The sequence below is a fragment of the Ascaphus truei genome, chromosome 18, assembly GCF_040206685.1.
Source record: "Ascaphus truei isolate aAscTru1 chromosome 18, aAscTru1.hap1, whole genome shotgun sequence".
Taxonomy (NCBI): Eukaryota; Metazoa; Chordata; class Amphibia; order Anura; family Ascaphidae; genus Ascaphus; species Ascaphus truei.
The window spans coordinates 25,714,907-25,741,409 of NC_134500.1; the positions used below are offsets into that span (position 1 = coordinate 25,714,907).

The window sequence follows — 26,503 nt, forward strand, 5'->3', positions numbered from 1 at the left end:
AGCTCGGCCGCCACTGTACACATAATTTCCCAGAATCCCTGGCTGCAGCGGAAGCACTGTATGCCACGAGAGAATGCTGAAAAGCAGGATTGCAGACCTGTCAGAGATGTGAATGTGCTCACAAGTGGTATTTTTTATTAACTGTACACCTTTAAACTGAAAGATATTTTAATTCTGGGGGTGATGGACATTGAGAACTCTTGGATGTTTGCCATTGGTGACTTATTTAACGTAATATTATCAAATAGTCTATTAACTTCTTCCTCATTTAACCAATAGGTGTTTAATATAAAAGAGGCTGTGGCTTCCTCCTGCAGCACTACTATTGCAATTGATTCTTCAATTGTAAATACAGGGGCAAATAATTAGTTTAATACCTCTGCTTTTGCTTATCTCCAATAATTTGCCAGCCCATCTCACACTGAAAGGGTCCTACATTTTCTTTTATAATTCTCCTCTATTTATCTCTTTCAATCCCCCCTTCTCTCCTCTAACTCATTTCCCCCCCTCTAAGAATTTTAGGACGGGCCTCCGGTCCCACGGAGCAGGGGAGATGGGGTCCTGAAGGCTGATGTGGAAGTTGGGCCTGCAGCCGAGGTGAGAGCCGGCTGCCGGAGAGGTAAGTCTCCTGGATTGTGGGGAGATCAGGGATCAGCTGCTCTGGGGCATTGGGGGGAGGAAATGGAACTCCCGGCCTCCCAGAGTATCGTCATGTAGGCCTTTCCAAATGCCGTCTGGGCCACAGGTTGGCCACCCCTGCTTTAGATCATAGCAATACATACAACTTTAAATATATACAATCCAATGTTAGTATACTGTAAGCGGCCGTTATTCAAACAAACGCATTGTGTACCTCGGAATACCCATGTCATGACGCGGGATGTCTTCCAACCTTACCGCCTTAAGACGTGAGTGCAGGAAATGGCATTTTAGAGTTCTGTTTTTTAAACTCCTTAAATTGGCACAGTAGTACAATGCTGTACACATTACAATTCATTCATTTCATTGCAGCCAAAGAAACAGAATCCATGAAATTCAGCAAAGCAACCGCGATAAGCGCGGGGGCCTGGGGCGATTGGCCGCGTTCATGCTGCGTGGAATACAGCAGAGCACACGAAATCGGCGCCGTGATTTGTTTGAATAGCAATTTATAATAAATGTACAAATCTTTGCTTTTAGCATGGTTAGAATAGTTTAGATGGTTGATTAGAGTGTAAATTGTTCTTTTGTGGCTGGATATGCGGGATTGCACCTTTACAGACCGACATTGTTGGATTTCAGAAATCTGCTTCAATGCTCAGCCCGATAGTCTGTGTGTATACTGTATGTATGTATGTAGCACAAATTCTGCACACACACACACCTTACTATCTGACGGTCCTTTATCCGTCGGCAGATAATGCAATGCGCTGAACGCATTATCCGACATCGGCACAGATTATCCGACGCTCACCGCCGCAGATTAACATTAGATCCGCAATCCGACGGCGGTTTGCAGGACAGATTCTGGTGGATAAATGGTGTGTGTGTGTGTGTGTATATGTATATGTGTATATATATATATATATATATATATATATATATATATATATATATTCCTAACTACTCCGCTATTAATAAAAGTAAGTATACACTGACCTTGGCTCCTTGCAGACACACTCCTAAAGTCTCTGCAAATTCTCCATACTTACCCCTTAGAGTGTAAGCTCTGTGGGGCAGGGACACCTTTTCCTAATGTTACTTCTGTTTGAAGTACTGATTCCCATTATGTGTTCTATTATGTCACGTGTGTTAGTGCTGTGATGGGCTGTGTACATGGATGGAGCTATACAACGATATACATGTATTGAATATTCAGAGACATTTCCTATTAAGCATTTCACAATTAAGACCTACATTTGAAAAGCTAATAAACTGACATTTTGGAGACAAACGAAAAAACGTACAACGTGTTCTATTGCTGGGGGCTGAAGTATATGACACACACACACACCATAGAAGATTTCCCCTTGGAGAGTAGGATAAACATCGTGATGGTTAAGTGCATTTAAATCACTTTCCCATTTATTAAAAGCCGTTCTGTCTACACTACAAGAATGCAACGGAGATCTGATGGGTATTACATTATTACACTACAGTATGTAGCATTAATCAGGAACAAAAGTGAGCAGCAGTATGGTGCATTTTTAAACCCGTTATACTTACAGAGCTGCTCAGTGCTATGACTAAAGTTATGTAAACATCTACAAAGTAAATAATACATGTAGAAAATATTCCCTAAAAACAATACTGGGGCAAAGTTAAGTGTCATGGATTTTTTTTTATATAATATACACTATATGCTACTGTTTGTTCTTGATCTGCTTAAGGGGCTCTTGGCTCCCTAAAATTTCTCTCCATGCCCAACTAATGTCTCACTCTCCAAAAATACGATCTTATTGATCTAAAATGTTTATCTGACATCTGAACATCCTTTACAACTAAAATCTGCTCTACAAGCTTTGCGATCACTTATTCCATGTTGTCCTAAGCCTGACACAGTGATCACTTTGTACAAACTACAAGATTCAATGCCGCTATATCGTGTTTTCTTTCTAAACAGAGATACATGAAGTGTCATATTTAATAAGCCACTTTCCGGCTCTGCAAGACGCTCTTAAAGCCCATTTAAATCAAGTAGCTGTAAGGTGTCGTCCAGCCCTGGAAGGTCTCTAATGGCAGAAGACTGCTTAGTACTGTAAGTATGGGCCAAAGTGCTTTTATTTTCTCAATACAATGACATACAACATATCGTTTAGAATACATCAGCCATTTGCTCAACCACTTGTTGATAAGTACCTGAGTCTGTTACACTGTAAGAAACCACTCCAACAACTTATGGTCAAGGGTGAACAGTAGCAAAAATCCTTGTGGGTTGTAATGAAAATATAATGCCTATAATAGATAACACCACAACTTAATCACAAACAAAACAGAAGGTTGTTTCTGAAAGATACATTTCAGGCATTATTCCCCTGAATGCTTTATACGCTTGCAGTAATACAGTATCAAATACTTTAGAAACCATCCAGGCTTCACAATCTTTCTTCGATAAACTATACACGAGCACGCCCATTTTAAGTGAAACTTCTTTCTGTTGTGTCACTGAAATTGTAATTTTACTCTCAAAAGTCTTTCATTCAATCAAAAATGTAAAAATCCAAAATCCAATATCAGTGACAAAACACAAAGAAGTTTCATTTAGAACACACGTGCTCGCCACACACAACTTTTTTTGGTTGTTGGATGGGTCGCCAATAGGTTAATAGTTCACTCTGACATGACTAATCAGGATATATATATAGCTCAACCCCGTTATAGCGTGATGCGCTACAGCGCGGATCCGCGTATAACGCGGTCTGAGCGTGGCTCCCGATTTAAAAACATCTCCATTTTTTTTTTTTTTAAACATTCAATGCTTTATTGCCAACGGGGACACACACACACACAACACACACACACACACACACACACACAAAGGAATTAAACATGAATACATTTTATATAATACACATGGAGGAATCGAACCCAGGACCTTTCATAAGCTAGTACCAATTCCCTACCTGCTACGCCACAGGATTGATCTTTTTATTTGCTATATGCTATATGGTGAAGTTTTCTTGTTGCCTTTTTCAGCCAACCAACCTTACACTGATGAGACCCATTAAGGTTGAAACATCTCTGTGAATGGTTTCTCTGGCTTTGCATCTGATTCCCATGCTGTGCTTAAAAGCTGTGTTAACAGCGAGCATTAGCTTATAAGGGTTCAATGTAAAAATGGATTTCAGGCAAAAGGTGACACGGTGTACTCATTTGCATATCATTTCCCAAAATACCTTGCTGCAGTGGAAGCACTGTATGATAGGTGATAATGGTGAAAGGCGGGGTTGCAGACATGTGAATGTGCTCCCAAGTGATCTTTTTATTTGCTATATGCTATATGGTGGAGGTCTCTTGTTGCCCTTTTCACTGTGTGTGTGTGTGTGTGTGTGTGTGTGTGTGTGTGTGTGTGTGTGTGTGTGTGTGTGTGTGTGTGTGTGTCTTACAGAGACTGAAGTACAGTGCCTGTCAGCTATAGCTGGGACTTGAAGTCACTGGGGCCTTCCCTTCTGATTTCCTTTGGACGCTTGACATCCACACCCGTACTACAACTCCCAAGCAGGCAATTAACAAACTACAATGACGTCACATCCGGCACTGCACATGCGCAGTCACTCACTTCTGTAACAATTTTTGATCCCATTCAGAGTTTATTTCCCTATGAGATTTTTGTAGGTGCAAGTGCCAGCGAAGAACTTTCACTTCACAAATTCAATGTGAGTATACAGGCATACCCCGCAGTAACGTACGCAATGGGACCGGAGCATGTATGTAACACAGGCATACCCCGCAGTAACGTACGCAATGGGACCGGAGCATGTATGTAACACAGGCATACCCCGCATTAACGTACGCAATGGGACCGGAGCATGTATGTAACACAGGCATACCCCGCAGTAACGTACGCAATGGGACCGGAGCATGTATGTAACTATGTAACACAGGCATACCCCGCATTAACGTACGCAATGGGACCGGAGCATGTATGTAACACAGGCATACCCCGCATTAACGTACGCAATGGGACCGGAGCATGTATGTAACACAGGCATACCCCGCATTAACGTACGCAATGGGACCGGAGCATGTATGTAAAGCGAAAATGTACTTAAAGTGAAGCACTACCTTTTCCCACTTATCTATGCATGTACTGTTCTGCAATCGTCATATATGTGCATAACTGATGTAAATAACGCATGTGTAACAGGCTCTACAGTCTCACCGCTTGCGCACAGCTTCAGTACAGGTAGGGAGCCGGTATTGCTGTTCAGGACGGGCTGAAAGGCGCATGCGTGAGCTGCTGTTTGCCTATTGGGTGATATGTCCTTACTCGCGAGTGTACTTAAAGTGAGTGCCCTTAAACCGGGGTATGCCTGTATATTACTAAATCTAACAGCCAACTAATGCAACAATGTGAATTCAGTAAATGTCTTATGTTCTAATCATCTGTTTCTATTCCTTTGGTATAGTAGCTGCTGGAAATCCCTACCCTGTCGAAACTCTAGTCATGGGCCCCAGGGAAATCTGTCGGCGGCCCTGATTGGCCTTAAACTCCTTCAACCATACCTACTGTTCCTAGTACGAAAGGAATAGACCACTTCTGAGGTGGCCACTGTAACCTCCTTTGAAAATCTGGTTTTAACTGACCTGCAAAGGCTTTTGAGATCCGATCTTTCTTCCACTCCCAGGGCTGGTCGTACTCCTCTGGAGGCCTCTCGTCGTCTTGGGGCAGTCTGGACTCCCGCGGTCGCTGGCAGGCAGATATCTCGCTTTCAGAATCAAATCCATTTTCTGATGGCTCATATGGCGTGTCATACAAGTGTAAGGGTTTACAGGGTAGCTCTTTGGAACCCCTTCTACGGATTTCTACGGGAAAACAGGAGAAGATCATTATGACAGACATTTTGGTTGATTTTTAGTGTTGCACTCAAAACACAAAAGGCAACAATGCATTCACTCATGCAAACAAATTATACAGGTAAATAAGAATTTTCACCCAGGTGAGTGTTAGGACCTGCTACGGTCATGCCTTGTAAGTGGCAGCAGGCTTAAGACGCTTTGGACAAAAGGTTAAACTAAATGACCCTTTTACAAGAGATATATAGGTATTGCACTGTGTATTTTTGTCACATTGGAAGTAGCTTTGGGCATTTTTGTTTTTTGTTCTAAACAAATTCTGAGCCATACTTACAAAGCAGTTTGACTCCATAGTAAATATGGTTCTATATGCTGCAAGTGAATGGGCTGTAGCATCTCACTGCATGGAAGGTGCTGTGTGGAGTAACACCACTTATGGCCCTTGATGTGGCATTCCAGCATGGAGTAGCCCTTTCAAATTAAATCCGCAGAAACAATTAGGGGGGTTCTCTCTGACGATTAATCAATGGAAAGAAGAAGCATTTTTAAATATATACCTTTGATTTTACTATGACAAGGACATTTAGATGTTAAACCACACTGATAAACTTGCCATATTTAGTAAGTAGATATAGGATATCAATAGCCTACTACTAACACCACAATAGTAACTTTTTGCACTGGCTACGCTTACCCCGTATAAATATTTAGAAATATCAAGATAACACTTATGTTGGAAGAGCCTTTTGAGATGCTCATTCTTAGGATAAGAAGGAAAGCTTACTGGTATTAAGCTTTTAAGAACATAAGCTAAAAACGGGTGTAAGAATACTGTAAGTCACAACAGGGGGAGAGCGGAGCATTCTTTTCACACTCTTCGCAAGACGCTAAAAAGCTTCAAAACCAGAATAAAAAGGAAAATTGGCTAAGAATCTGCAGACCCCAAACTGGAATTTTCTACTATTGTAATTCCATATGTACAGATACCAACACTATTTTAAGTACTTGTGTCTGTCAAACTTCGTAAAAAAAGGCTGTTGAACATGTCACCGCCACTAATACACTTTGGTACTAGAAGGAATTGTCCCTTTAAAGATGACAAAAAACAAATGTAAGCTAACCCTCCATCCCCACCCCCAAATAACTATTTGGACCGTTAATTAAGTAGCATTGTTTCGAGCCCCTACATGTCCTACTTTCAGATATTAAGCAATATTCAGCCATTCAGAAAAGATGGGCATGGTCCTAATATTAATAGGGCAGTCCCTCCTGCTGGTTTAATATACAGGCGGTTTAAGGACACTCACTTTAAGTACTCTCGCGAGTAAGGACATGTTGCCCAATAGGCAAACGGTAGCTCACGCATGCGCCTGTCAGCACGTCCTGAACAGCAATACCGACTCCCTACCTGTACCGAAGCTGTGCGCAAGCAGGGAGACTATAGAGCCTGTTACACATGCGTTATTTAAATCAGTTATGCACGTATATGACGATTACAGTACAGTACATGCATCGGTAAGTGGGAAAAAAAGGTAGTGCTTCACTTTAAGTACATTTTCGCTTTACATACATGCTCCGGTCACATTGCGTACTTTAATGCGGGGTATGTCTGTACTGCACAATAGGGTGCATGTTTTCACTACTCTCAGATAATTTTAAACTGTATTTTATTCCTAAAAAAAAACCAGCCCCAAACCTAAATTAATATGGCTGCTCATTTCAGCAAGTAATAGGCCTCATCCTAATCTGAGCAAATTAACACTTTGAGTGCTTCTCCAAAGCGATCACGTGATGACAGAATGGAAGGGGAGGAATCCACATGAGCGCAAAATGCGAGGTCCGATATAAAAACTGGAGGTAAGAATATGTAGCTACGTTATGGGGCCCCTGGAATCCCAGACCCCATGACGTAGTAGCTACGTCTATAGGGCACCCAAAGGGTTACAAAAATACATCTTTTCTGATAAGATCCTGTGTTGTCTGTATGGAAAACAGCTCTGTGGTGCCTGGTGGAGTGTACAAGGTGAGAATAAATGGCAGTAGTTTGCATGGGAACACCCTACTGCAGGTGCTGTGCCTATTTTAAAATATAAATTACAATAAAATCAAAAACTGTCCCCCCCCCCCCCCCCCCCCACCTCTGATTTAAAGGGCGTCACAATAAGTATGCATTAAAAAAAAGGTCATTTTGGGCCCGGGGGAACTGTACCTTTAAGCTGCTCCCTTGAGCAAGCAATCCTAAATTAACACATTGGAAAGCTACACATCTGTATAATCATTTTTTTTTAACCTTTTAGTGCTAAAATGCATTATGGATTCAGACAAACTAAAACAAAAAACACATTTTTACATACAGTAGAACCGCTGTATGCTGCACTGTGCCAAGAAAGCAACACACAGTAGGCACAATATATATTTATTTATAACCCTGAGTACTGTAGGCTAGTCATTCTTTTTACTGCCTGAAGGGTAAGTCGTTGAAGTAACTTGTCGAATTTTACATGGGAGTGTCTAACCGTCACCCAGAACCTTCAAAGAAAACATTGTAAGATCACAATACACAACCAAGAATATAAGGACATACTAGATATCATTTTTTGGATACAATTTTTTGGGAAATACCCATAAATGATCCACAATTCCATAAATGATCATGGTTACCTATATACAGAAATCGTTTCCCTATTCAATGTGTTATATAGCCATCTTCCGCATGAAGCCTTCAGCTCCCTCCATGTACTGTAAATAGATCTGAAATCTTCCCTGACAAACAAAATAAATGATTTTTTTTTTTTAAACCACCCTTTCCACCCCACAATATTACTCAATACCTCTTATTTTACTCACTATGGGAGTTATTCATTGGGCTGCAATAGTGCCAACTGGCCACTATCACACAGAAACTCCCATTGAAGTCACTTTAATAATGAACCCCTACAAACCTAATAATGCACCCTTATTAAATGTTTCTTGTGTATGTATGTAAGTACGGTATCACATAGCTCGGTCTTTAACCAACTCATTCTATTCTGTGGTCACAAATATTCTGTGGTCACAAAGGTGGCATGAACCACCCCACCCCCCTGCCCGCGATGACGGTTGTCTTCATAAATAACCTTCCTAGGACCAAAGTATACTAATGGCAGTGACATGAGCATGGGATAAAACCTTGGTGACTGATGCCTTTTAAACCCAAAATATAAAAAACCTATAAGTCTATTTACATACTGTTTTAAAGTTAGTTGGTAAACAGGGTGAGCTGAAACGTGGGATGGCTTTGAATTCATCTGGTTATATTGTGTCTGATGTCACAGTGTTCAACAACCATTTACACACACACACACACACACAAAGCCACTGGCATTCACCATCCCCTTATCTTTATTGGCTCTCTGATAAGGATAGGGTTGGCAAGGGTAAATAAAACACTGGACTGACACACACTGCATAATTAAGTGACCCTAAGAAATGCAATTTGTAATTATTCTCCAGAGTAACAAAAAAGTTAATTATTTGCCTTTAATATAGTTACATTAGTTTAAAGAAGATGTAATGAAAATGGTGGGGAACATTATGTATTGTAATCAATCTGGTGCTTTAGGGGTAATGTGGTTACCTTTTGCCTTAGAAATACAGTATATTGGGTTTATGAGAGGTCAAGGCTCCCTGGATCTGTGCAGAACTTTAAAAAGGGCTTAATTGGTGGGTTATCACTTATGGCCCTCTAAAAGTACCATGTGTGTTGTATGGGGCTGATACAATCTAGGGATAAGGGCATTTGTTTTGACAGAGATAGGATTCATGTATGGCCCCTCTGACATCCAAGTAAACAGGACACTTTTAGAGGTACTTTAAAAAGCATTCTCTGGAGAGTTCTGCAAGGTTCAGGGAGTGTGACTGTGAAAATATTGTACAAGAGAGTGAATTTATTCAAAATAAGGCTATCCGGTGATAACCTGTATCCTAAAATATAATGTCCAGGCATGTGTCGTTGTTGCGAGGAGACGCATGCAATGAGGCCAGATCCTCGAGGTCTGGACGGTAGACAGGGACAGATATCCATTTGTCACTCAAATTTAGGAGCAAGTCGGTCATAATTAGTCTTGTTGCGTCTATCATATTCACCGGAATCTAATGAAACGACATCTTTGTAATAGTTAGAGAAAGGAAGTTATGAGTGTGTTTATATATTGAGGCAATAATTTAAACTATATGCTCATTTGCATGTCATTTCCCAGAATCCCGTGCTGCAGTGGAAGCCCTGTATGCTAGGTGATAATGGTGAAAAGCAGGGTTGCAGACCTGTTTAAGACATGTGAATGTGCTCACAAGTAATATTTTTATTTATTTAAACATCTCGCCAAGAGTTTTTTTCCCTCTGTTGTAAAACCGTCAACCTAGCAGCTGATTTACGACAGGGGTGGGCTAATGTTTCGATAGGGGAAATTAGTTCACAAGTCTTAGCAGGGTATTATGAAAATCAGAAGTCGAGGTGTGTTGGGGATCAAACGTGAAGTTTCATATTTCTATGCCAGTGACCTCTCTGGGGGAAAACCTATAATATATGGTAATGTACGGTATAAGGATTTCTGCTTTATGTTTTATCCTGTTCTTTTAATAAACTGTTCTGCATTTATTGTAACCAACTTCTTCTAATTTTTTTTCTGTAATCTAAGCACTGTATTTTTATATATATTAAAACAATGAATAAGTAGGGACCGAGACCCTGACAGATATATATTAATTACATATTTTGCTTACTTCTCTGGTGGTGGCAGCGGATAAATATTATTGCATTTGAGTAAGGTGTTAATATTAACTCTATGAAAGTACCTTGCACAGGAGAAAGGTGAGTTTGCTAGAGTAGCCATGTCTGTTAACCCTGGTTGCATATCTAAGTCACATGCTCCCCAGTGTGCTATTCATGACAGATGGTATATTGGGATGTATGTATGTATGTCTTTATTTATATCGCTCCATTAATGTACATAGCACTTCACAGCAGTAATATACGTGACAATCATATAAATAATAAATAGACAAAGGGGAGAAGTGCTTTAGACATAAACCATTTAGGAAAAGGAGTCCCTGCTCTGAAGATCTTACAATCTAATTGGGATGGATTGAGGGGAGATTGTTCATTTGAGGGACCTTTGCAAAGGTGATAGGTGGGCCAACTTGAGAGCGGTGTATTAACCCTGTTCCCATATGCAGGTGACATGCTTACAGGTGTGCTGAAAGAATGTAATAAGATTGTAAAATTGTTTACAAAAGGCTGTTTTTTGTCCAGCTTCATGAGATTGCACCTTTAAAAAGGAGCCTTTAACTTTTGGCAAATTTGCGCAGTGAGGTTCAGTACTGTGACAGCACATAATTCTTTAGATGCAAAATAAACCTGGAAAAACATGTAGAACCAACATTGACACTGCAGTGTTTTGCAGGTTTCTATCCTGCTGAAGAGGTTAATTTCTCACCTACACAAGGTATACCGTCTAACTCCTAGCAGAATTCACAATAACCGTATTGGATTGTAGCCAAGAATAATCTGTGTGCCTCTCAAAACCGTCTTTAAATCACTGAACGTCAGGTAGATCCCCCTATTGCTTTAAACCGAAAAGTCAATAGTGACAGAATTGCTCTGGCAATCGGTTGAACTGTCACACAAACGTTTGCTTATATTTTCCCAAAACAGTGATTAATTAACTGGCTATGAGCACCGTCGATCAATATCATTACAACCAGATACATCTTCCTCAGCTGCTGTAATAAAAGTTCCCTCACCGGCCTTCACCGACTCACATGAACCTCGTGACAAGGGACATTGCACGGTGCCCTTCTTTGAAATCCCACCTCCCCCCCCCACTGAAAATGAACAAGACAATTTATGGCCCATTCACTGTCCATAAACCCCATCGCCTCACATAATCTGCTCGTCTCTTCGTGGGAGTGAGGACACAGAAGCATGGGCAGCAATCACACATTACAGTTGCTGACCCACATTGCTAGTCACTAACATCAGCAAGCACGAAAGCATGTATTTGAATTCAACCTGAACTCCGTGTCCTGCAGCACTGGTGAGGACCTACAGTATAACTACAGCAGACTGCGACTATTCTTAGGCTGAGGCCCCGCTCCCAGAGTCAGCGCGCCCGCACTGCAGACAGGCGGCGCGCTGACATACACAGACCGCGATATGCGGTCTGTAGGGAGCGGGAGTGGGAGGCATGAGCGGGAGGGGGGGCGTGGCTTGACCGGAGGGACCCGCTACTCATCCCCCCCCCCCCATCCTCCTCCACGGGCTCGTGCTGGAGCTGACAAGCAACACACACACACACACGCAGGCACTCATACACACAGGCAGGCACTCACACACACACACACACAGACAGAGGCAGGCACTTACGCACTCAGGCACACACAAACACAAACACAGATAGGCACTCAGGCACACACATACACAAACACAGATAGGCACTCAGGCACACACATACACAAACACAGATAGGCACTCAGGCACACACAAAACACAGACAGGCACTCAGACACACATAGAAAAACACAAATACAGACTGCTTTCCCTCCCCGCTCCCCGAAGCCTCCCCTCCTCCCGAAGCCTCCCCTCCTCATTGGCTCACAGCCACACCACGTGACGCGTCGACGCTAGGGATTACAATTCTCTTGTATCCCGTAGCGGCTGACGCGTCACAGCGTGTAGCGAGCTGTGCAGCCAGGGGGGCCCGGGACCGGCTCGGGAGGATTCCCCTTTTGGTGGGGAACACCCGACCCGCCGCCCGCGCCACCGAGCGCAGCGGGACCGAGGCCTAACACAAACCAGTGGTAATTGCCAAAAAGACCCAGGTACATACTGAATATATGCCTTAAACTTGCCCCAGCATTTCTGCATTGACTAATGGGCCATCAGATTAACAGCGGGGGTCCCTGGCAGTCCCATTCAAACTGAATGGGACTGCCAGGGACCCCTGCTGTGTTAATCCTATGGGTCATTAGTCAATGCAGAAATGCCTAAAACTTGAAACAAGCCCAGCACATATCCAGAATCTAACCTGGCTAATTTAAGGCAAACTTTAGAATAGTCGTAGTGTTGTCTGTAGTACCCACCTGGCACAGCAAATATGTCAAATCTTTGGCATTATGACCCAACGCATATATAACAATGCATGCACTTCCATTCGCTTGTGTGGAGTGTCAATGCAGAAAGTTTTTCCACTGTTTAGTGTACATACCCTACATCCCATTATACTTTATAGGGGCTTTAGTGTTTGGCGTCTATAAGATTATTTTCCAACTTTTGGATCTGGTTTCATTTTACAGTGCAACGTTCATTTTCAAACTGTAAAAAAAATAAAAATCTTTGATAGAAACTGACAGACAATTTAAAATTCTAATAAATGGAATAGACATGGAACAGTTTACTGATCTAAAACCATTAAATTAGGTGCAAACCACTGGTTTAAACATATTTGAGATCGTGTGAGAATAAAAGATGTCCTGAGATTACCACTAACTATAGTTTCACTTTATATTTAAAGGACAAATTGGTTTAATTTAGGAAATCATTCTCCCTTTCTTCTAATCATAAATATTGAATACATATTACTAAAATGCAGTTACAATAGCCTTTTTCCTCATTGCTGCATTTATACAGAATTGTTTTAAGTTATACCAGGACTAAAAAATTTTTTTTTAAGAGAATTCAATCACTGAATGAATATTGAGCTATTATTGTTTCACCCAGGTAAACAGATTGTTTTCCCACTAATACTCTAGTCATGAAGCAACTGCCTCGATTGTTTATGCCTCCACCTGCTTTTGTCCATGTCACTAGAAGCTGGGGACCTGCTATACCGTGCTGTTCAACCATGACATATAACAGTCCATGCTCTGATAGTCTTGCTGTTCTCCGTTCACCCAAATACACATAGGTGTCAACCATCTCTAACCTCTACCTTTCCATCCCAATTCATTATTTTTAAATTTGCTTCATTCTCGAGAGCACAATTAATTCACAAGAGATTAAACACCGACCACCACACTCCACAATGAGACCCCGACTGTGATTAAAATCCACTGCTCCCAAGTCTGCACTTTAACTCTCATTCCTTCCCTTGCCCACGACTGCAGATCCATCTCATTATAGATTAAATCATTATGTTTTAACAGCAGGCTGACGGACAGTGGTCTGTAACCAAAGCTTTTAATCACTTAGAGATACTGTATAAAATAGTTACTGCAATTAAGATCCACATGATTACAAGAAGAAAAAGCATACCATCCCCAAGGTGCATACGCTAGGAAATAGACAACGCACCAATTGGACTGAGAGAAAGCACATATTCATCTGAACCCTCTTTGCGCCGGATGTAAATGCTTCATTAACAGTAATATATAGAGGACATGTGGCCTTTTAGAGGAAGTACAGTCCTGTATTTTCAGAAAACCTAACACTGTTATAAGCAGGAGGACAGAAAACATGGCGTAATGTAGCATGTGATGGTGAGTTTAGTTGAGACTGTCTGATTACAAGCGGTACGGATAAACACTGGGTGATTACTTCCCAAATCCCACTGTCAGATGGATAGAAATGGCTCATGCAAAAGAATTGAGGGAAAAATCAGAAGCGGGTACAGAAGAACCCCTGTGAATCATAAAAAAAGGTTGAAATCTGACAAACACTTCAAGAACCCATCTCCCATCAAAATGCCTATTTGAACAAATCAAAGTTATATACTGTATATGATGTGAATAATAAAATATTTGGGATCTGCTCAGGAATCTTGTTAGGTTTGTCACCCGCTCAACTAGTGTGGCGATCAGGGTGCACTAGGGTAATGTTTTAGTAGCGACAAAAGGGAGGTGTCGCGTTCCACAGATGGAAAGTGACAGGAATACCCAATAACGTGCACTCTCAGACTTATCTAGGTGGTAAATGTAGGCATAAAGCACTCCCAACCACAATCCACCCAGGGGGATCTACTTCCATGCAGACAACTATTCAAATTGTCTGTCCGTTTATCTATGACCATTTGAGTTAGCCTGATAGTTTGAGGTGGTTTTGATCACCAAATGTGTGGCGAAATGGCATTTGCCAATTATTTTGTTTTGTTTATACCAATAAAGTTTAGTTTTTATCTCAATCAAATTCACATCTGTTTAATCTTAGGGGTATAAATTAACCGGTATCAAGTATCACATTTTAGTGATTCCTCACACATATCCTCATCTGCAAATTTTTTTTTTTACTACCTGGGCAAATCTGTGAGTACACACTATTGGGTATTCCTGTCTATTTCTGTCTGTGGAAAGAGACCCCTCTTTTTGTCGCTAGGTTTCTAACAAGGGAAAGAAAAAAAAATCAGTAAAGAATGACCTAACGATACATTAGTAGAGAGCTTGTAAAAGTAATTATCATAATGCTTCAGCAGCACATTTTCAATGACGGGCAGATAAAGACCTAATTGTGAAAGTTAAGTTCATCAATGTTTCAGATGCCATATTATACCTTAAATAACATTCACTTTATGTGAGTCATATCAGGTTAAGTAGATCAGCAAGAATGCCAAAATGCCACTAAGTTGATATGAAGTTGCTCATTAGGGGAGACAGTAAGCAGTGCCCCTGTAACAGTGACTTAATCCTGTCTCAATGAGGCTTCAATAGAAAGCCTCTAACGGTCTGAGTAACCCAGCAGGGAGCTGGTTAATAGCATGCAAAGTCAATTAACCTGTCTCCAGCTGGCTAATCAGACCTGTACAAAAGCCTCCTGATGTGACTGTGCTTAGGAGTCTCTCTCCTGCAGTTTCCAACTGTGCTGGCAAAGGAGATTATGTCGTGAGCACAAGCCTGTACTGATGTCAAGACACCAGCAACCAGACCTCTATTCCTGGGCACAGGGGACCCAGAAACCTGCCAGAGGCTGGCCCCTCAATGGACACCAACCAGACTCAAAGACTGCCACATAGATCGTATCAAATTTATTCTCGCCCATAATTTGTTCAGTTTCAATCAATATTATTTACAGATATGTGGCACGGCGATGGGTCCAGGTTTGCACCGAGCTATGCCAACCTTTTTATGGGCATATGGGAGGACAATTACATTTAGGCCAACTGTCCCCTTGGTAAGAACCTGGAGCTCTGCCGTTGCTACATCAATGAGGTTTTGTTTATTTGGAAAGGGAGCATGGATGATTTTAATTTATTTATTTTATATCTGAATTGGAAAAACCATAACCTCAAATTCACATGTAAAACAAGTAGACAAAAAATGGAATTCTTAGATTTAGAACTATATACAGTCAACAATAAAATCCATACAAAAACCTTCTATAAAGAAGTACAGCCTATCAATTATTTGTTAGCCAATAGCCATCATAATTCAGCATGGACCAAGAATATCCCCAAAGGTCAATTAATTTGACTCAAACGTAACAGCACTACGAATGACATTTGTCACTCAAGCACGGGATCTTAAATCTACATTTTTAGACAGGAATTATTCAGGAGAGCAATTAGACTAAACTATTTCACAAGCCCACAGATGGAAAGATGGAAACTTCTGATATACAAGAAAAAAGGTGAGAATATAGTGGACGATGTACCCTTCGTTACACAGTATAATCAGATGGCTCCCCTAATACGTAAAACATTTCTTAAGTATTGGCCAATGTTAAAGTGATATGCAGATCTGGCAACAATCCTTCCAGATGTTCCAAAGATTATTTTCACCAAAGCAGCAAATTTCAAGATGACATTTTCCGAGTTGTCCAGTGACGCAGGGATATAAAAACAAGTCTCAGACCATCAAAGGCTACCATCTATGCACACAATGTACAGCCTGTAGGTACAGAAACAGAGGATCGACTTTTAAAATCGAATGTCACGTCCCAAAATTTCAATATTTCAACATTCCTGAATTGCAAGAGTTTGTCTGTCATCTATTTATTAGAGTGCCCCTGTGGTCTGCAGTATGTGGGTATGACCACAAGACCCATCAAGGAGGAGGCTATATGAGCATATCTATAATATTAAGAGAGGTTTTGTTTTTCATAATGTCTCACACCACTTTCTGCTCCTTCATAATCAAAATCCACAAGGGTTCAAGTGCAAAGCTATAGAAGCCCCCCTCCTTTTCACTGGAGAGGTAGCAAGAGGTCCAATCAGCTGGCCAAAAGAGAATCCTATTGGATCTGAGCTCAAGACACTAGCCCATTAAATCTTATTGTCTGTTTTTATGCAGAAATTATGCCTTGATCTCTTTACAATTATGTGCAAATCTAGGTACAGCATATTGCTCCATTGCACTGCATTCCATTATTTCAGCTAATTTAATATTTAAGTTTATAATGGTGTGCAAGAGAGGTTGTTACTGCCACAGGAGACCAGGACTAATACCAGGGATCAACTCGCCAGACAGAAACACTAGAGTTTATAAAATTAATTTATTGGAAAAATGTTTTATCTACTGTACAACTATATATATAAACAAAACACTGTGTTCACAGCTGCAATGAATCTCAACCACCCCAGTGTACATCTGCGTTGCCCCAAAAGCGGACAACCTGATGGGGCTCCCCAAGAGCTGCTCCCCTCTGCATAGGGCCAGCGTGTTAAGGGTTAAAAGTTGCTTGTACTTTGTGGAACGTCAACCCCACCCACTGGAAAGTTAATGAGCCAAGAGGTCACAAAGAACTTTGTGTTCAATGCAGCTGTGAACCCCAACCACCCCAGTGTACATCTGCGTTGCTTAAAGGTGGACAGCAATTGGCGCAGCCAACGGGTGCAAGCCTTTTTCTGCCATTTGGTGATGTTAAAGCTGCTCTATTTCAAATCTAAAACTCACAAGCCCTTTGTCCCCTGTACCCAATTTTCCAACTCTACCTGTCCATGAAATGTCTGTAAATTGACTATATAACTTCTGTTCTTTTAATGTAACCCTGTATTGTTATAACTCTGTACCCAGGACATACTTAAAAACGAGACGTAACTCTCATGTATTACTTCCTGGTAAAAGTTCTTTTTTTACAAAAATAACATACCCAACCGGGGAAAACTGGGGATACCCTGCGGAACTAGTTGCAGGGACCTCCTTGGAGAGATTTCCCCTGTCCTTCCCCATAGTGCCCTCTGGAACAGGACTCCAGGCCTGGCACCAGCACTGGAGTTGACACTGCAGCTTCTCTCAGTTACAGCAATAACTTCTGCAACTCTTATGGCTTACTTCCGTCTAACTAGGAGTCTCCCTCCCAATCTTTTATACACTAATCCAGGGGTGTGCGACATTGTCTGCGGGGAGCGTGGGGTTTACAGAGGCCCCGAGTGCTTACTGAAGGCACTTAAGGTGCTATGAATATACCATGCAGAGTGGTACTCTAGATAGCTACTTCACTAGCTTACAGGAGAAAAAGGTCAAGTCAAGGGCATTTGGTCACGTAGGGTTTTAAATTCTGTCTCAGTCTCAATCGCTCCACTCTTGTGCTGAATGTGGGCATTGACTTTAATGTTATTTAGTCAGGGATGTCATACAAGAGGAGACTCAACCATATTAAATCACTAAGCTCCAGACATTTCAATCTCAAAACAATCTGCATTTGTACACACACACTTCAATTACAGCAAGTTAGTGTATAATGCAGCAACGGTATTGTAGCAACGGTATTGTAGTAGAAGTAAACTATAAAAACACATGTAAAGTATTTAACCAGATAAGCTACAAAGGACCATATTTAACCCACTATTGCTCTTGCAATATTTTATTACTGGCAGTTACATAGAAACACAGAATTTGATGGCAGGTAAGAACCACCAGGTCCACCTTACCTGCCTACTGCACATTCCTATCTGCTGTGGAACTTCAGACCCCATCTGATTGCAACTTCCCTCTGGGGACACAATAACTACAATGTCTCCTCTGTCCTTGTTAACCATTTTACTGCTGAAAGTCAGCAACTCATTTCAAAGCAATATGTTGCTGTTCACTTTAGCAGATGTTAACTAGCCTGTGGTTAATTAGAATGCTAGAACGCTTACCTAGTTAATCCATGTACATGTATCTTTATACCAAACCACTGAACATTTTTGAAATGTCTGATTGAACGTGGTATTTTTTTTCTATACCAACTGAGTTTTGTTGCCTTCCCTTTCCTGCCAGAACAGGGATAATGTCACATACCTATTGTCTAATAGGTATACATGTTAAACATGTATCAAAAAGGTATTGCTTGCATAGGATAAGCGAATTAAAAAAAAAATAAATCAGTTTTGTTACCCAAATCCTGACCTCCCAGTTGGTCAGAAGAGGTATCAACAGAATAAAAATTGCCAGAGAATCTTATTTGGAACTTGTCAAATGTCCTTGAATTTCCATGGGCAAATGAAAATTGAAATAAATGCACTGAAAGTCCTTCTAGGAGGAGAAAATGAACAAATCAGTACAATGAATAGTGTAATAGTAATGGAGAGACATGCATGAGGATTACAGTAGAGGCAACTCTTATTCTAACAAAAACCAGTGGCAATTCCCCAAAAAACCCAGGAAACACCCAGGTACATTCTGAATACATGCCTTAAACTTTCCTTAAACTAGCCCCAGCATTTCTGCATTGATTAATGGCCTATCAGATTAACAGCGGGGGTCCCTAGCAGTCATATTCAAACTGAATTGGACTGCCAGGGATCCCTGCTGTGTTAATCCTATGGGTCGTTAGTCAATGCAGAAATGCCTTAAACGTGCCTCAAACTAGCCCAGAACATACCCAGCACATAACCAGAATGTAACCCGGCTAGTTTACGGCAAATGTTAGAATAAACGTTGCCTCTACTGTACGTATCTCAGCAGAGCTAGAACAAGATTCTGTAGACATTCTGGAAATCGTTAATGATTGGAACCCATCGTGAGCAGGGCCCTCACGGTCTTCTGGACTTGCTAGTCCATATTTGTATGCAAGTGTAATGAATCGGGGAGCGCGTCCCCCGCGGCGCACTCCCTCCTTACTTGACGTCTCACGCAACCCTGCCGTCCTTATGGCACACACGCTCCCGCTGGAGCTTTTCTGACGTTGCAGAGTCTGGCTCTGCCCCCCCCCCCGCTTGCGACGCGCATCCACACATGATGCATGTGCACCACTCCCAAGCTGCGTGTCAACGCTCGTTATTATGCCCACCTGTCTCCTGTGTCTTTCTCCCCATCAGTGCCTCTGCAGAGGCCGCGCCTCCGCTCTGTCCCCCTCTCTCATTGGTCATGCTCCCTCATATGCTCGGCTGTGCCACTTGCACTTTGGCTGAGCATAGTTCCAGTTAGCGCTGTCCTCCCACTTCCTGCCTTGCCTCAGTTGCCTTGTTTCAGATTGATCTCCTGTGTACCGACCCGGCTTTACTCTGGACTCCGCACTTCTGGCTTCCCTCTGACCTTCCGCACCTCTCCAATCCCGACCACGGCTTACGGACCTCTACGCTCCTACTGGCTCCAACCCCTGACCACGGCTAAACGGACACTGACCATACTACCGGCTCCTACCTCAGACCTCAGCAAGTACCCGACCATTCTACTCTCTCCAATCCTGACCCGGCTGCCTGACCATCCGCACTCCAGACGTGGCTGTGGGTGGCGTTATACCCATTCCCACCTCAGTACCAGGGTCCCGCCTTGTTTGTGGTGAGCACGGCGTTACAGCAAGTCTGTTTATGTAATTGATGTCACACTGTACCGTACTGCAGAATATGCAGGCGCTTTACAAAGAACAATACTATATGGACTTGCTTTCCTGCCTGCAGTACTACTACATTCTGCAGTGACCTCTGTTCTCTGCTTGCAAGGTGACCAGCGGCACACTCAGAATATGCTTGCTTCTTCTGGTCTGAATCCTTTACCTCGCCTGTATCTGACCATGTATTATGTAAGTTTGTTTATGTGCAGTTTGTCTGTCATGGAAACATGTAGGTGCTTTTATATTAAAAAAATATATATATAAGCGATTACAAATAATAGTCCCAAATATGCCAATGACAATAAAAGAGAAGGTAGTTTGCAAGTACTGTATAAGAATGTTGGACAATGGAGCATGCCAGTCTAGTCGGTGGCAATGAGCTGTGACGCCTGGCAGTGCCCATTTACTCAACATCTGCCACACAATCACAGGCTGGTAATAGAGAGGAACGTATGAATACAACAAACAGACCATTGTTATGCCGAGATGCCAGCAAATTAAATGGTGCCATAGAAAGCAAAGGATATTATTTATATACACGTTACAGATGTTTGACATTGTTCCCCCAGATAACACAAAATATTCCAGTGGAAGTCAGAATATAGGATGCGGTGGAGCCGTTTGCGCAGATCACAATTTAATGCACCAGACAAGTCTGCTACATCTGCATACATACACACACACATACACACATACACACATTTATACATAATGTATATACTAGGGTAACCAGATGTCCCAGTTCTTCCGGGACTGTCGCAGTTTTTGGCATTGTTTACCGACGACTTTTTTAAATGTCCCGTTGGTTTTTTTGTCTGTGTTCGCGCACACGCAGCAGTTATCCCGGTTTTTCACTGGGAAAATATGGTCACCCTAATGCAGGGGTGCGCAACCTTTCCCTGCTGCGCCCCCTCCCTTACCTTGTCTCAGGCTTCAAATGATGCCGCGGGGGTCACGTGATGTCATGTTGCCATGTCAACGTGACCCCGCGGCGTCACAAGGTAAGTGAAGTTGCAGAGGCCTCACACAATCCCCCGGCATGAATTTAAATGCCTTGGGGGAAGCGAGCGGGGCCTTTGCAACCTCGTAGCCCCACCTGAAGTATCTGGCACCCCCCCCCCCCATCGGGTGCACGCAGCCCAGTTTGCACACCCTTGCCCTAATGTATACCCGCTGTTTCTGGTGAATAGTGTCTCTCTAAACTCAGTACAGCAAAGTTGAGAGATACACCTCTGGTATGTGGAGCACTGGTATTACACATTAAATTATCCTTAAGACAGACATCTCCCTTTCCAATGGAAACAATTAAATCTATTTCCTAGCTTTCAACACTGATGCTGCTTGCGAGAGGTCCCATGGGCAGATGAACGTATTATAATCTAACCAAGGTCACGCATCAAACATCTTCTGAGCTTGTTTTATGGGCAAAACTGGGACTGTCCCAGCCAAGCCGGGACATCTGGTCACCCTACCCATGTAGCAGGTCCAAAAAAGTGCATACAACTTATCAGTGTAGTTCGCTTCCTTATAATGATTAAATCACCCTTAAAGTAGCAACTTTTTCATTTGCATCCTGCAAAAAAAAATAATGAATCTTTCATTTTTCTCTTTGCCAGCTGAATGCAGGTAAATCAGGTGGAGGCGGATTCGAGTGATTGGTTCGGAAAGGTTTATTTAATCATTTTCTCCTTCGAAAGCTGCGATAATCGAACAGACCCATCCATGACGTGTGCAGTACCCCGCCCTTCATGCCCGGGCACGCTTTGCTTTATAAGAAATCTATGATGAAATTGTGCCGAATAAAAGTCTTCCAGCCTTTTTGTTTTTGTTTCTTACAACGGGTACTTCCTAGCGATACAATAATAGATGTCAGATAGAGTTGACCTTTTCAGTACTGTCTTGAATGGCTCAATATATCATATACGCATAACTGCAGGCCGGCTTAGAAAATGCCATGTTACATGCCATGTACAAATGGGCCGAGACAAATTTTGCTAATGGATAGTGATTTAATTAAAGTGTGACAGTAATGTCCTGGAACCAGATTCCATATTCTCTGTCTCCCTTTGCAGCTCATGGGATTCATTTCTCTCTAGTTCAGCTGCCTGTGAATAGGCAACATTATTGTTACATGTTGTTTACACAGCCCTAGTCAGTGTTGGTTGCCTGCAACCTCCTATTCTCCTAGCTGAGAGTGGGCTATTCCTACCCCCCTGTCCTTGCTGACAGTTAGTATAGTCTCTAGTGTGACCCTTGCTCCTCACTTCCTTTTCACCCTGGACTCTGAGTGAGTACCTGCCTGCTATTTGCCCCAGCAAGGCCTTTCTGTTTTACACTGCCTTAACTTGATACACTGCACTTCAGACAGAGAAGCACTCTCTCCCCACACTACATCTACAAGTACCTTTCTTCCTGTGATTTTCCCTCAATAAAACTAAGAAAGACAAAAGGACTTGTTGTGCTTTGGAAGAAGGAAGGCATGAGTTGAGCTTACTGGAATCATTCATACATCATTCGTGACCCTGGTTCCAGGAAAAGTAAAGTACAAGGCCATTACACAAAGGAAGTCAGTGTTTAAAGCGAGACATGTCTACATTGCATCTTTTATTGAGACACCAGCGGGGTTACAACTGTACAGTACTATAGCATTCAAGGGCACACATACTTGTGGCTAGCGAGTATTATAGGCGAAGATATTCAGTGTCCCACATAATTGACTAAAATAACCACACAATTATTCCGCTTGACCGTAGCCGAGCCGCGGTATGGGCGTGTACTTGTGTGGAAAAGAATCTTCACGCAGGTGTCACACCACACCCCCCTGCGCCCACAACGGCAGCACGTCTCTACATCTGCACTTATTCTTCTGCTTATTTTAACTAATGATGGCTTCATAATTACCAAAGCAACAATTCACCTCACATGTCAAGCCAGCAACCACATCAAGGTAGACCCCATCAGCAGGTTTCTACACTACCAATTTTAGATGGGTGACTTTCATATTTCCTCTACTGCATCGAGAAAAGAGGAAATAAGACAATGGTACTGTATATAAATAAGTCAATAGCCTGGAATATATGACATGCAGGGCCTGAGAGGTGAGATGATGCCGGAACAGTCCCCACCCCATTCCTAAAGCCATACAAATATGAATAAAAATCAATAAAAAAAAAAACTTTAAAAAAAAAAAACATATTTTTCACCATGTATCAAAAGAAACTTTAATGTACAAAACTAGGGTTGCCAGGTGTCCGGTTTTCACCCGGACAGGCCGGTAATTCCGATGCATGTCCGGTGTAAAATTGGAGGCAATACCGAACACGTATGTGTCCGGTATTACCATTGTAACTGGCGGCAGAAGCACAAGGGTGGCGGAAAGCGGGCAGACTCCGTGGCATGCGCGAGGGCGGAAACGCGAGGGTGGCGGAAGGCGGGCAGCGGCGGAGCGGAAGGCGGGCAGACTCAGTGGCATACGCGAGGGCGGCTGGAACCTGGAAGGCAGCCTGTGCTGAGGCTGGAACGGACGGTGGCCGGCGCAGTCAGGAGGACTCGTGAGTCATGTCCTGACAGGAGGAGAGGACAACCAATCAGAGGACAGCGGAGCAGAGCCCACACCCTGGCGGCCCAGAGACAGCTCTGCGTCCTGCAGGAAATATGGTAAGGACACAATATGGGGATATGGGGAGCCAGGGTGAGATGATTGGGGGGGGGGGGGAAATAAGATGGTGATGGGAGCCAGCCTGATGAGATCATGATGATGGGGGGCCAGGGTGAGATGAGATTATGATGGGGGTATATTTTAAATGTATTGTGGAGGTGGGGGTATTTTTAAAATGTATCCGGGGGGGGGAGGGTATTTTAAAAATGTATCCGGGGGGTGTGGGGGTATTTTTTATATGTATTCGGGGGGCGTGGGGCTATTTTTATATGTATTCGGGGGCGTGGGGGTATTTTTTATATGTATTCGGGGGGCGTGGGGCTATTTTTTATATGTATTCGAGGGGCGTGGTGGTCCAGTATTGTGTCCAGTATTTTTGGACAAGCCACCTGGCAACCCTATACATAACAGAACTTATTTACATTACCGAATACAATGCTTCACAATTTAAACATAATTTACATTTATTTGAGATCTACAGTAAGTTGACAACCTGTATAACATTACCCGAATAGAAAATTGAAACGAATTAAAAACATTTAAAAAATGCTTTCAGCTTTTTGTTTTTTTACACAAATGTCTGTTGTTAAAAAAAAACAAAAAACAAAAACAAATCTATTGTCTGTGCAATATCAGAATGTGAAGAATAGCCCATTTAGCCTTTCTTGAGACATTGTAGACCTGTAAAATTCTTCACTATCTTCATAATGCTAAAACTTCTTTCCGCAGAAGCAACAGAAGTGGGAGGCTCAAAAAAAACTTAAGTGCTACAGACAAATATGGAAACAACTCAATTATTTCCCAAAAAATAGTTTACAAAATTTTCTGTACAACATTCGCTTGAGTTGGTTCTGAATTACAGTTTCTTCTGAAAATTTTCTTCATAAAAACAAGTTCATCACAAATTTTCTTGTGAAATTTCATTAACATATTTTGTAATTTTTGTGCTGATGCTTTAATTTTTTCGTCCGTTAAATCCTCAAAAGTCCATAGGATTCCAAATAAGATGCAGATTTTGCGCAAGGAATCGGAACTCTGTCAATCAAGATATCACCGAATCAGTAATACAAAAAAAATCCGGCGATTCAGTAATGTTTTTCGGCGTCGGACTGTGTTTTAATGCTGCGGGTTGTTTGAAACTCGATTGAAATTTGGTAATGTCTTGCAACTTTGAAAGTATTATATCCCATTCTCTCTCCACCCTTCTCCATCTCTTCACTATCTCTACATAGTCCAACCCTCCCATCCCCTTTAACAGTTGATCGATGCTTATTTGAGCCGTGGTTATTTGTTCAATATATTAGAATAAATATATTGAACTCATAACCTTTCGAATACATTGTGGGGGCCTCTCTGGGCCTGGGCCAAATGACCCTGCTGGCCCCCTATCTAATCTGGCTCTGATGACATGTATGCAGTGCCTAAGGGGTTACATTTTTGAAGCACTATATGCTGTGATGCGTGAGCTACAGTGCAGTTAACACTAAACACTGTCGTGTTTGATGTGTATTGGGGCTTCTTGTTGTATATGTAAAATTACTTGCCCAGTAGCACTCCTGTTAGCACAATTAAATATATAAATATATAACATTGTGGGTTTGGGTTTTGAACTCTCTAAGATTTTGTATGTTTGATAGGAAAGTGTTGGGAGGTATGTGCCTCACCTTGGAGGTTAAGCTCATCCATTCCATCCCTATTTAATCAGCAGGTCCAAGCACACACATTTCCCGCCAAGGGAAACCAAATGGCTGCCAAATCTCAGGCCAATAAGAAGCCACATCATTGGTTGTGGCTTCCTTTTGGATGGCCCTTTAGCTTTGCTTTAAAAAACAATAAGTTGTGCTGGCATTTTCACTAGTAAATATCTTGGGAACCGGGGGTCCCTGGAACTTAAGATAGTGCGGCTCAGCTCTGGAGGACCTCATGGTTCCAATCCGGTAAACAAAATGGAGGTTAGTTACAGGGAATTGTTCCTTTAAGCAGAGCTATTGCAATAAATAGATACAGTTGCGGTTAAGACACACAGCTAAAGTTGGCCCACGATACGCATGATGTCTACTCCGTTTTGCACATCTCAATGGGCCTTGTGTCACGTTTCATTTAAAAGTTCTTTAATAAACATGTTGCTTTTGGATCCTCAGGGGCGCCACTATTTCCCCCAATACAGAATAAAAACAATAAAACGTCAGCTGCCAGTGCCATAGAAGAATGGTTGTCAATATTGTCTGTATTGAATTGTTCATGGTTTGCCAATATCTACTGAGGGATGTGTTGCTTTAAGAAAGGACCCAGATGTCTCCTCTGTCTGAGCTCTTGGAGTGAATACAAATCAAAGTCAGATCAGCCAAACTAATTTCTCAAAATTGGATCAGACCACTCAAGGACAAGCACAGAGCAGCAATAATGTCTCGCTGTTCTTGATTGGCAACCTGTTACATCCACTTCTGCATTTCCAGATGGCTTGTGTGTGCCTATGAGCAGAGGGGACCATTAACCTTTTCAGTGGGTATGGGGAACAGCACAGATTTGGCGATTTCAGCAATGTCCTACATAGTATAGTAGTCTTCGCTCTAGTGTTTTACAGCCATTATAGAATGCAGGCATCAGTCTAAAAACGCACATTTTAC

The 26,503-nt window shown here is 42.1% G+C and overlaps 1 protein-coding gene across 5 annotated transcripts in view; it reads right to left on the reverse strand.

The window, feature by feature from the left end:
• SHF (Src homology 2 domain containing F) overlaps positions 1–26,503 on the reverse strand; it is a 282,507-nt gene that overhangs the window by 123,862 nt on the left and 132,142 nt on the right. For all 5 annotated transcript variants that reach the window (XM_075575896.1, XM_075575897.1, XM_075575895.1 and 2 more), the window contains exon 3: positions 5,287–5,505. In XM_075575896.1, coding sequence (XP_075432011.1) covers positions 5,287–5,505 — 219 coding nt within the window. The remainder of the gene's footprint in view (positions 1–5,286; positions 5,506–26,503) is intronic.